We start from the raw sequence: 10,579 nt of genomic DNA, 5'->3' as shown, positions 1-10,579 counted from the left end.
CCCCAACACACTTGGTTAGCCCTCCAGAATCCAGACTAATAGTAACGACCGATGCAGGCTCCGATGTCATCGCCCCAGGCTCAGTCCGGAACCGGCAAGACTGCTACCTTCTCCATCTCCGCGTTGCAGAAGGTTGACACCAACCTCAAGGCCTGCCAGGCACTGATCCTTGCCCCCACCCGTGAGCTGGCCCAGCAGATCCAGAAAGTCGTTGTTGCCATTGGTGACTTCATGAGCATCGAGTGCCACGCTTGCATCGGTGGTATTTCCGTGCGTGATGATATGAAGGCTCTCCAGGAGGGTCCCCAGGTTGTCGTGGGAACGCCCGGCCGTGTTCATGACATGATTCAGCGCCGTGTGTTGAAGACTGATCACATGAAAATGTTCGTTTTGGATGAGGCTGATGAGATGCTTTCGGTAAGTATATACACTGATATCTTTCGAGATGCATCACTGTTCACTTGTGTCATATTTTGTTAACAATTCGCCAGCATGGTTTCACCGAACAAATCTACGACATCTTCCAATTCCTCCCCCAATCCACTCAAGTCGTCCTCCTCTCTGCCACAATGCCCCAGGACGTCCTCGAGGTCACCACAAAATTCATGCGCGATCCTGTCCGCATCCTCGTCAAGAAAGCTGAATTGACCCTCGAAGGTATCAAGCAGTTCTACATCGCCGTCGAAAAGGAGGAATGGAAGCTCGACACTCTCTCCGACCTTTACGAAACTGTCACCATTACCCAGGCAGTTATCTTCTGCAACACCCGGAGAAAGGTCGACTGGCTCACTGACAAATTGACCGCGAGGGACTTCACTGTCTCCGCCATGCACGGTGATATGGAGCAGAGCCAGCGTGACGTTATCATGAAGGAGTTCCGCTCTGGCTCGTCGCGTGTACTCATCGCTACTGACTTGCTTGCCCGTGGTATTGATGTCCAGCAGGTTTCGTTGGTTATCAACTATGACTTGCCCGCTAACCGCGAGAATTACATCCATCGCATTGGTCGTGGTGGTCGATTTGGCCGGAAGGGTGTTGCTATTAACTTCGTTACCGCTGATGATGTACGGATGATGAGGGAGATTGAGCAATTTTACAGCACCCAGATTGAGGAGATGCCCATGAACGTTGCTGGTATGTGTTAACAAACACTCCCTTTACCTCTTTTCCTGACATGCACTAACAATGTACACCCAGATCTCATCTAAACGCAGCAAACGAACTGAAAAACTTTACTTTTCTCCCTCGCCTGTCTCTTTACTCTGTCCTACCCGGTATGATGATCCCTTTTTCTCAAAGAGGTCCTCGGATGTGCCCTTAATGTCTCTTGACGTTTTCTTCAAACACATTTTATTTTCCAAAGTTAACCGCAACCGCAAACAACAACCCTCACCCAACGGTTCGTTTCAATGGTAGTGGATGAAGAAGCAAATTTGGCAGATGATTAAAGATTTCGAATTCTGTTTCCTGTTCACCTCCCAGTGTTCCCCGTTTTGCTCCCGCACCCACCACACTTGTTTCCCCCACCATACTCGTCTTTTAAAGCAAAAGCGTATTCCTCTATTGTTGGGTTTTATCGTGATAACTTTGTTTTCTTTTTTTATTTTCCCTTCTATGGCTCTATGGTTGGCTGGCATGATGGGATGCAAAAATTTTTCCTTATTTCCCCCTTTTTTTTTCTTTCTATATTTTTTTTTATCAAGTGCTTTGGCATAGGGTAAAACACAAGGCAAAACATGTACAGCATACCAAATCGGGATGAGAATGCTGGGCTTGTTTTTCATGTGACTGCTTCCTTTTGCTGGCTTCGTGAGGTTACTTATTTATTTTCCTTCTCAAAAAAAAGAACCCTAAAGGGACTGTTCTGTATGTTGGACTCGAGTCTTGTTTTTCTTTCTTCTTCCCCCTGTGTCCTTGTCTTGTGTGCTCCCTTTTTCCTTGCCTAACTGTGGTTTTGATGTTCTTAGTCACTGTCCTCTTATCTCTTACTCTCCCTATGTTCCCTCTATTTGTCCACATTATGAGTTCTTTAAATTCCAGTTCCCAATTCTTTTTATTCTTTCCCTTTTTTAACTCGTCTCCTATTTTCGCAGACGTTTGTATGGCACGTAGGTTCTTCTTTTATACATCGTCCCTTCATGCTTGTGATATGTGGTGTGATTGCATAAAAGATAACTATTCTAAATTGCTTTGGTTTCATATATGATATGCCCCCCTTCTCTTCACCATTTTTGTGGGAAGGATTTTAGGTTGGGGGTGTTGGGAAATGTGAATGTGTGTACTCCATGGAGGTTTTTGTCGGAGACGAAAAGAGGTCGAGCATGAGCACTTGTACTCAAGATACAGGTGAGTGAGAAGGTTAGAGGGCACTTTCGAGTTAGAAGATGTTTGCGATGATGTAACATGAGGGACAAGATGGAGTGAGCAAAATCAAGGGGTCAACAGGGCTCTTTTGAGTCTGTTGACCCTTAAGAGTTCCTCTAGGCATGATTCTTGCGTTACCGACCAGATGGTTCAAAAGGATACCAACCATGTCTGGGATTGCCTGAGTTTTTCTCTTTATCCTTTTTCCTCTTGTTCAACTTGATGAGAAGGATTCCATTCCTTCTTCGCTTTCAGAATGTTAATCCGTGATTAACATTCGAAACTTTTTCTGTCTCTCTCCGTTTAAGCCCTGACATTTTTGCTGCAGGCATTTGATTTGCTGAAGAAAATGATTTCCCCCTTTTTGGCTTCTGCGTATTTCTTCAAATCTCTCCCTGCTAGATACAAATAGCAAACCCAAAAACATAAAGTCCTTGATATGGTGAGTTGAAGCGGCCCGCTTGTTTTCCATACATGGGATTCCGGGAAAGGGGGCGGCAGTGTGTGGTGTTCCACCCATATACCGAGGGAGACACCTCGAGGGAGGAGACGACTTGACACGAGTTGGGCAACCAACTCCCTGACTACTCAACCACCCATCCCTCATCTGGCCAGCGTATGATATACCCGCCCATTTCTCGCAAGTGTGTAACTGCAGAAGCGAGAGAGGTATTCTCATTTCACGTGGAACTATATGTATACATGGATTGACGACATTGCCTGTCCGTCTCTGAGCGAGCCTCGACAGCTCTACCTATCATTATCAAGAAAATCGCTCCATTCTTTTTCAGACTTGCTATTCGCGTCTGCATTCACTGTATAAATCATTAATTCCTTATCTATACCGTGATCATTCCCTTACTCGTCAATTCTACGACGACACGGGGCTCCATCGACCCTGTTCTTACGTCTACATCTACATCTAGAACGCGTCAAACACAAGCTTCCAACTCCCTGCCACTTATTATCATCATATCAGACAGTCCTACATGTGAATAGTGCTAACTGTGAACACAATGAACCCACCTCCACCTCCACCTCCAGCCCCAAATCCAAGCTCAGCTCTCAATCCCACTTCCTCTCCCAACCCAAACCCCAATCCACCTGCAACCTTCTCCCCCACCTCCCTTCTCTGGGCCCACCAACTTCGTCGTGAACACAAAGTCCTAGTCTCCCGCCTGGACGCGCTGGAAGGGACCCTGACATCTACTTCCGCTAAGCTTATCACAAGGACAGATGCGTTGAAAGAGGAATTGGGAACGAGACTGACGGGACTTGAGGGCTTGGTTGCGATGGTTCAGGGGGGGTTGGATGGCGCTAGAGTGGACGTAAAGGGGATTATAAGGGATGTTGAAGAGGTAAGAGGAGACGTTGAGGGATTGGAAGGGTGGAAGGGTGCGGTTGAGGGGAGGGAGAGAGAGAGGAACGAAAGGGAAAAGGTCAGTGAGGAAGGGAGGAGGAGGGATGTGGAGGAGAGGAAGGGAGGAAGGGAGATGATTGAAGGTGTGGAGAAGGGGTTGAGAGAGGTTATGACAGAGATTAAGGAGTTGAAGGGGATTGTGGAGGAGTTGAGGAGGGGGAGGGATGGTATGGAGAGGGAGAGGGAGAGCGAGAGGGAGAGGGAGGGGGAGAGGGAGAGGGAGGGGGAGGGGGAGATGAAAAGAGAACGGGAACAAGAAATGGAAAGGGAAAGAGAAAGGGGTGAGTTTTCTTTTTAATTCCCATCTTCTTACATCCGTTCTTTCTGCCATGAAGTTTACGTATACGTCCATCTACACCCCACAAGCCAAGGCTAACATACATCAACCGAAGCACCTCACATTCCTTGCCCCTATCCCAATCTCCCCACACACTTTCGGGACGACACCCAACAACATCGCTCCTCCTCGTTACCACCAATAACCTCCTATCATCGGCACATCCATCAACGCAGACAGCATCAACCAATGCCCTCCACAATATCCGGCACACCGACGGCCTCCCACCTCCCAACCTCAGCATTAACCCGCAGCTCTCCCCCACCGCAATCGCACCAACCACAAACACAACCAGAGTACTCAGCCGTCCTCGTCCCAGACTCGATCCCACCAGCACCCCCGACATCCCCCACTGAACCGCACTTATCGCTCATAGCTCACCCCTCGGAGAAATTGGACATGGAATATGAATATTCCATGTCAGCAGGAGCACGAGAACAGACTGGCGCAGGCACTGTAATACCAACTCTGCGCCAGAGACCCAGTGAATCACTCCATTCCTATTTGGAACGTGGGGAAGCTGTGCTGGCGCGGTTTCCGCGTCAGGAGGAGAATAGAGTTGTGCTGGCTTTTTGGGGGGGAGTTAGGGATGTGGAGTTTAGGAGGATGTTGGAGGAGGGGCTGAAGACGGTGGGGTGGAGGTGGGAGGTTGTTAGGGGGCTAATTTTGGAGAAGACGGAAAGGGAGGGTTGGGAGGAGAGGGAGAGAGTTTGTGGTGTCAGTAACAACGGGGTTAATAGCTGTGGGGATGTAGCTGTGCCTAGGGTTGGGGTTAGGGTTGTCAAGAAAAGGAAGACGAAGGTGAAGAGGAGGAGGGTTATACCTGTTATTTGGCCGGTTGAGGAGGAAGGGGAGGAGGGAGAAGAGGGAGAGGAAGGGGGATGGTTTGTGATGCGGAATGGGTTGACTTAATAATCATTATATAAATTCAAGCCTGGAGGGCTAGGTGAGCCGATAGAGTCTATGATTCTATGATTCCATGTCCACCTATTTATCCCGAAATGGGTATATCCTTTCTATGAACCAAAAATCCTATTCACGCATGCATGCAGAAGCATACTATCCCAAATGAAAAAGAAAAGAAAGGTAACCCAAAAAAAAAATCCAACTCTTAAAACCCTGCAAACTCAAATCTCCCCTCCGTCCTATCCCTAACCTCCACCTCAATCCCTCCCTCCTCAACCTCAACCCCATCCACCTCAATACCCGCCTTCATCACCTGGCCCCCCACCACCTCTCCCACCCCCTTAGGCGTGCCCGTCAGCACCAAATCCCCCGGCTCAAGTGTCATCACGCTCGAGATATCCGCCAACTGCCTCGGGATACGGTACAGCATTAGGTTCGTGTTATCGCGTTGGCACAGCTGGCCGTCAACAGAGAGGTGGAGGGTTGCGTTGTGTGGGTCTGTGATACGGGATTTGGGAATTAATGAGGAGATGGGGAGGAAGGTGTCGAAGCCCTTTGCGATGGACCAGGGGAGGCCGGCCTTTTTGGCGGAGTCTTGGATGTTGCGGGCTGTTAGGTCGATGGCGAGGGCGTAGGCTGTAGGTTTTAGGCTGGGTTAGCTGTGCGTGTGTGTTATTTAGACGTATAGATATGTAACTATGTCATGGGTTTCAATTGACTAGTTTTGCCGGTTGGGTTGAGAAGTCACCCCGTACGTACCTGATATAGCATCCAATGCATATCGTTCGTTCAATGGGTCAAGATCACGTAAAGTCTTGCCAATTACGAGTGCCAGTTCGACTTCATAATGTAATTTCACGCCCTTGGGCCGCAGGACGGGACCGGAGTTTGGGGGTAGGATGGATGAGGACGGTTTGAGGAAGAAGAAGGGTTGTTTAGGGAGGACATTGTTGAGCTCCGTAATGTGGTCCCTGTCCTTGTAGATGTTTGCGTTAGTGAGTTGTACGCTATGGCGCATGGGATTTGTAGTTGCAAATGGAATAGGAATGTTGTGCGTTGGAGACGGAGGAGGGGCTTGACGTACGCATAGTTCCGGCCTATGCATATTACCTTCCGGCAATTGGCACGGATGGATGCCATTGATTGCTTTAGTATATATCCCCTAATGAATTGCCTATCAGCTTCTCCGGTGCTAAAGGATATAGAGGGCGTAGCAATGTCCGTGGGCGTGTTTTCATTCCATCATGGGCCGTTCCAGCTGTAGTCGGCACTTCTTTCCGGCTATCGCATGCCTGCAATTAGAGTTTGATGTTCGGCAGTTCGGGAAGCTTCATCACGTGATTGTAACTGCTTACGGGTTTGGCAACGTATCGACGGGACAACATCACCTTCGAAAGATATTCGTATACGGAGAACGATCACCTACTGCAATACTAGAATACTGTTCAATTCAAAGCAGATTCTCTAACTTTCAATATGCCAATGAGGGTCGCCGAAATTCTGTCGGATCTGACATCTCTGAGGGTCTGTGTAAGTAATACCCTCCGTCGACCACCTTTCTCGTATCGACTGCAATAAAATCTCTCTGTCCGTGACCCAGCCGACATTCTCTGTCTTCATATTGCTCATAGGGACATCCTGAGGCACTAGTTCTTGTCAACGTCCACAAGACTCTTTCCAACTCAGAGACAGATCACCAACAACATACGCAGCATTCCCGTAATAATAATGCCCAATCCGAAGATTTGCGACGTGCCCGAGACCTCATCGAACTGCATAATGATGTCATGTTGAAGCAGCTGAATAGGCCGGGTGTCGGGTTAAATGAAGAGCTCCGAAAGGCTAGACAGGATGTTGATCGTGTGCTCCGGGAGCTGGATAGATGAGGGAAACCGCGGGGAATCTGAGATAATGATGAGAATTGACCATTTGAGGGAAAACTAGCATATATGAGATCAAGATTTCATTGGCCTATGGATGAAGATTAGTACCTCATTTGAATTATGGGATTTCAGACCAACATCCGATGCTGCCATGAATTGCACAAGTCACAGTCCAGAGCGCATAAGGCTCTGGCTTGATTAACAGATTGAGCCTTTGCGTGGACCTAATGGAGTTCAGAGGTCGGCTAATTGGATAGATACGTCGAGTCATATCCAATTGAAGTTGGTAAAGAAGAATGTGGCTTTCTTTAAAGAACTGATAATAAGATGGTTGCTCAAGTTCCCTTTGGGGTAGATGATAGGGGGGACATTTCATAGGGTCATCACATCGTATTACTGATAGTTAGCTTTGCCGTAACCGGGACCAATAGGAAAAATTAAATCAAGAAGCGCATAGGTAACGATCTTCGTAAACTTCTCTCTTCAATTCCATGATTCTTTGTATCTCCCTTATTACTTCTGTGCATGAATTCTTACTTTCCATCTCTGGACTTGACGGAGAGGTAGTCGTTGCCATTGAAATTCTCACGTGATCACTATTTTCCGGCTGCATGTTATTCCGGCTCCAGAAACTCCAGCGCACCAAGCAGACCAACAGCGCGTTTGACAAGTCGAACGACTCAAAATCGAAGCTTGAAACCAACAACGTTTAGCCGTGCTCAGCCAGCAAGTCCAGCCGTGAACAGCACCAAGCACCAGCCTCAACTGCAAACTAAATCTTTATACGCGGTGACTGCTGCTCACCATGGCGACCACTGCGGAGGCAAAGTTAAGACGGCAGACCAAGTTCCCGCCGGAGTTTGCGGAAAAGGTGGATATGAAAAAGGTCAACATCGAGGTCATGAAGAAGTGAGTTCAACTGCCTTTTTAGTTTGTTTGGCGTTGAGCTTGTTCCTTGGATGAGGAAAAGATTGCTGACCATATCTCCGGCAGATGGATCGCTGGCAAAATATCCGGAATCCTGGGGAATGAGGATGATGTGGTCATCGAGTTATGTTTTAATTTGCTGGAGGGGTCGCGCTTTGTAAGCCTGATCTAGTCCTATTCTTAAGCTGAAAGGAACCGGACAAGGTGACATGATTTGACCTTCAACATATATTCTAACTGGTCCTATTGTTTTATTTTGTAGCCAGATATCAAGCTTCTACAGATACAGCTCACCGGATTTTTAGACAAGGACACTCCCAAGTTCTGTAAGGAACTCTGGAATCTATGCCTCAGCGCACAAACCAGTCCACTGGGCGTGCCCAAAGAGCTATTGGAGGCTAAGAAACAGGAATTGAAACAGGAAAAAGTGATTGACCCCAAAAATGAGCGGGACACAAAGCTTTATAATAGCATCACATGCTAACATACGAGGGTAGCTCGAATCCGAACGACAGGCTGAAGAAGCTAGGCAGAGGAGGGAAGAAGAGAGGATGCGCGAGCGTGAATTGGAAGTGCTGCGGCAGCGGGAACGTGCCGAACGTGGTCGTGGAGGTGGCAGGGATCGATGGAGTGATCGAGACGCCCGTTCGCCACCCCGGCGGAGGAGCCTGGACAGATTTCGTGATGGGCCCGCCCGGCGCAAAGCAGATACTTGGGCTCCCTCGGGAGGTAGGAGTTCGCGCTGGGCGGAAGATCGCGGTCGATGCACCTCTAGGCCAACATCCCTATCTCCATCCAGATCTACGTCTCGTTCCTCACCATCCCCATCTCCGCACAGGAAGAGCCGTGGTCGTCACCGGCCACACACACGGCGTCGGCGATCACTAAGTAGTTCCCGTTCGCTGGATAGGAGGGGTCTCAAGAGGAGAAGAAGACGTAGCCCTGATCGTGATGACGATCGTACTAGATCTAGTTCTATGAGTAGATCAGATCGCTCACGTTCTCGTTCTCCCAGAAGACACAGGAGAAGATCCCCCATCTACAATGACCGCAGCATGTCGCGCTCCCGCTCCCCGTCTCCAAGAAATAGTCGCTATCAGCGCCATCCACCTTCGATCTCTCGATCCCGATCCCGATCCTCATCTCGCCGAAGATCACGATCACGCACTCGAGGGAAAGGTGAAAAACGCGGTGAGAGGGGGGGGCGCTGGAGAAGATCACCATCATGCGGTGCTAAAGATGATAAAAAAGGCGAACCACGAGCTGATAATGTTGGCAAGGACCATCTTTTGAAATCCCGCGAGGATCGTCGTCGCCTAAGTCGCAGTCGCAGTCGTAGTCGCAGCCGAAGTAAACATAGGCAGAGCCACCACCGCCGTCGAAGGAGCCCAAGCAGAAGTCGAAGCACATCTCGCTCCCACTCTCGTTCTCGTTCTCGTTCTCGCAGCCCGTTCCGCGATTGCGAGCGGGAGCGTGAACGTGGCCGTTGTCGCTCCCGTAGCCTTGTACGGCGTGAACCCAAGGGTGACAGGAAGAGGCACCAGTCTATTGAAAGATATGCCCCAGCTGCTAGAAGACGCCGTAATAAGAGCGCTTCGGCTTCCCCACCTCCTCCCGTAGAGAAACGGCAACTGATGGCTGATTCACATGAAGAAGACAAAAGAGAAGACGAGGATGCAGCAATAAAACGATCATCCGCTTCTCCTGGCCTGCGTAACGGAGGTTCAGAACTGAAAGAGAAGGAGGATGGGAAAGTGAAGGAACACGAGAAGGAGAAAGCTATGAGCACTGACGAGGTTGGTAGCTGAAGCCCTTTTTTATATATATTTTAGCCGGCGGTGAAAGTGGACGGAGAACTCATGTTCGTGATGGAATCCCCCACCCCTCTTCTAGTCTGCTTTTTCCCCCTCTATAGCTAGTTAATTTAAATTCCTAACTCTCTTTTACACTTCGCGTTTAGAAGCCAGCCCAGCCCTTGAAAGCCCGTTTAACGGGTACGGAGCTACGTGAGAGACTAGCACGGGAGAAAGTTAAGGCATTGCGCCGAGAAAGCGCAGAGGTGAAGGCGAATGCTTCGCAAACAGAGTAAGTTATATACATAGTTTGGAGCTGCAACAGTTGCTCTAGACTTCCTTTTGAGCTACATTTCGGGTATGGATGAAGATACGATATTGTCATGTCCAGCAATACCTGCTTCTAGGGCATGATCTTTCTTGATCCGCTTTTACAGTTCAATTTTCCTTGCGGCATCAGCGATTCTGGTTTCGGGGACTTCCTGTTGTTCAAATTCTGTTTTAATTACAAGCCTTCACATTCTATTTTGCTTTCCTGATCAGGAGCATCGAAAATACCTAAAAACGGACTCCCGTCGTAAAAATAAGTTATGGGGAAATTGGTCATAACGCGCGGGGGACATCTCGTCCCTTCTGCTGCTTCCTGTGGATGGGTTGTTCTTCTGCGGAAGTGGTTAGTCTCAGAAACCCAACTGGATTAATGGAAGTTTTCCGCCCTGGTTTCATTGTTTTACAGCGTGGATGGGTATATTTTGGTTGGAATCTGTTACATGATCCTATGGAAAAGATAGGGCAAACACCCCCCTGCACGATACCCACCCATCTCCTCATGATCGCGTCAAATAGACCAAATTCGTGCTCACGGGTTAAACTACTACAATAGTTGATGTCAGTGTTTCTGCTTATGTAGATATATAGAGCACACCAATTTCCACGGTTCTTCCGGTCG

General features: G+C 48.7%; 5 protein-coding genes across 5 annotated transcripts in view; 4 read left to right on the top strand and 1 right to left on the bottom strand.

Moving 5' to 3' along the window:
- Positions 1-1,145, top strand: part of PADG_11711 (ATP-dependent RNA helicase eIF4A) — a gene marked incomplete at both ends in the record, with an annotated part of 1,668 nt that extends 523 nt beyond the window's left edge. Inside the window, 2 exons of the mRNA XM_010761637.1 lie at positions 58-417; positions 492-1,145. Coding sequence (XP_010759939.1) covers positions 58-417; positions 492-1,145 — 1,014 coding nt within the window. The remainder of the gene's footprint in view (positions 1-57; positions 418-491) is intronic.
- A 2,235-nt stretch (positions 1,146-3,380) lies between these two features.
- On the top strand, positions 3,381-5,033 carry PADG_04143 (uncharacterized protein; the record flags this gene model as incomplete). Its single annotated transcript, XM_010761437.1, has 2 exons — positions 3,381-4,065; positions 4,177-5,033. 2 exons carry the CDS (start codon positions 3,381-3,383, stop codon positions 5,031-5,033), a joined length of 1,542 nt encoding a protein of 513 aa, XP_010759739.1.
- A 199-nt stretch (positions 5,034-5,232) lies between these two features.
- PADG_04142 (uncharacterized protein) lies at positions 5,233-6,132 on the bottom strand (the record flags this gene model as incomplete). Its single annotated transcript, XM_010761034.1, has 2 exons — positions 5,233-5,663; positions 5,787-6,132. 2 exons carry the CDS (start codon positions 6,130-6,132, stop codon positions 5,233-5,235), a joined length of 777 nt encoding a protein of 258 aa, XP_010759336.1.
- A 371-nt stretch (positions 6,133-6,503) lies between these two features.
- Positions 6,504-6,913, top strand: PADG_04141 (uncharacterized protein; the record flags this gene model as incomplete). Its single annotated transcript, XM_010761436.1, has 2 exons — positions 6,504-6,557; positions 6,659-6,913. The coding sequence occupies 2 exons, from the start codon at positions 6,504-6,506 to the stop codon at positions 6,911-6,913; spliced, it is 309 nt and encodes a 102-aa protein (XP_010759738.1).
- Positions 6,914-7,715: 802 nt separating this feature from the next.
- PADG_11710 (uncharacterized protein) lies at positions 7,716-9,926 on the top strand (the record flags this gene model as incomplete). Its single annotated transcript, XM_010761636.1, has 5 exons — positions 7,716-7,819; positions 7,904-7,994; positions 8,100-8,264; positions 8,335-9,633; positions 9,798-9,926. 5 exons carry the CDS (start codon positions 7,716-7,718, stop codon positions 9,924-9,926), a joined length of 1,788 nt encoding a protein of 595 aa, XP_010759938.1.
- Positions 9,927-10,579: the final 653 nt, after the last annotated feature.

Source organism: Paracoccidioides brasiliensis, assembly GCF_000150735.1.
Source record: "Paracoccidioides brasiliensis Pb18 unplaced genomic scaffold supercont2.4, whole genome shotgun sequence".
Classification (NCBI taxonomy): domain Eukaryota; kingdom Fungi; phylum Ascomycota; class Eurotiomycetes; order Onygenales; family Ajellomycetaceae; genus Paracoccidioides; species Paracoccidioides brasiliensis.
The sequence above is the reverse complement of the archived record's forward strand: the minus strand, read 5'-3'. Positions and strand labels throughout refer to the sequence as shown.